This window comes from Sinocyclocheilus grahami, unplaced genomic scaffold (genome assembly GCF_001515645.1).
Source record: "Sinocyclocheilus grahami isolate Dianchi unplaced genomic scaffold, SAMN03320097.WGS_v1.1 scaffold336.1, whole genome shotgun sequence".
Lineage (NCBI taxonomy): Eukaryota > Metazoa > Chordata > Actinopteri > Cypriniformes > Cyprinidae > Sinocyclocheilus > Sinocyclocheilus grahami.
This window is the reverse complement of record NW_015505515.1, coordinates 490,062-490,681: the sequence shown is the minus strand read 5'-3', so window position 1 is coordinate 490,681 and position 620 is coordinate 490,062. Positions and strand designations below refer to the sequence as shown.

At 32.4% G+C, this 620-nt stretch overlaps 1 protein-coding gene across 1 annotated transcript in view; it reads right to left on the bottom strand.

Moving 5' to 3' along the window:
- The window catches only part of LOC107602821 (phosphoglucomutase-like protein 5), a 28,034-nt gene continuing 27,414 nt past the window's right edge, over nt 1-620 (bottom strand). The window contains exon 8 of the mRNA XM_016295415.1: nt 1-150. Within this exon, the coding sequence (XP_016150901.1) occupies nt 61-150 (90 nt within the window). The 3' untranslated portion in view covers nt 1-60. The remainder of the gene's footprint in view (nt 151-620) is intronic.

Genomic DNA, 620 nt, shown 5'->3' with positions numbered 1-620 from the left:
AAAGGATCAGATGAGTGAGGAAAGTGATTTTGGCCCCTGATGTGCAGTGCTGGATTGGTCTCAGGTGATCACATTGGGGCCTCTGTGTCCAGTTCTTTCGTGGATGTTGGAGATTTTCAGAGCAATGGCAATGAGAGGACCCAGCACAACCTACAATGGTCAAAAGAAAGAGTGAGGAAATACGTATTAAACAGACTGCCAGTATCATGAAACAAATGTAATATAATGGCAAACTGCATTAAAGGAATAATTCTGAATCGACAACATTTGATTACCACAAAAATACAAGTCCACATATCCCTCTTCTTAAAAAAATAAAATAAATTATATATAAACAAAGTGAATCGGGTAAATCCATAAACATTAAAAATTTAAATACTCACCGTTTCAATAGTATAGCCACAAGATGTAAACAAAATATGCATGTTAACATGACTTAATAGTCAAAGAAATACTCAAACTTTTCTCTATAACGTTATATCCAATTTTAATTGTTTTTTGCCTTGACAACATATTTATTAACAGAATAATTAATGTAAGTGTTTTTATAAAAGTATAAGCTTCACATTTCTGTTTTTAAAGGGGTCCTATAATGCTCTTTTACAATGTCTTGATTTTGT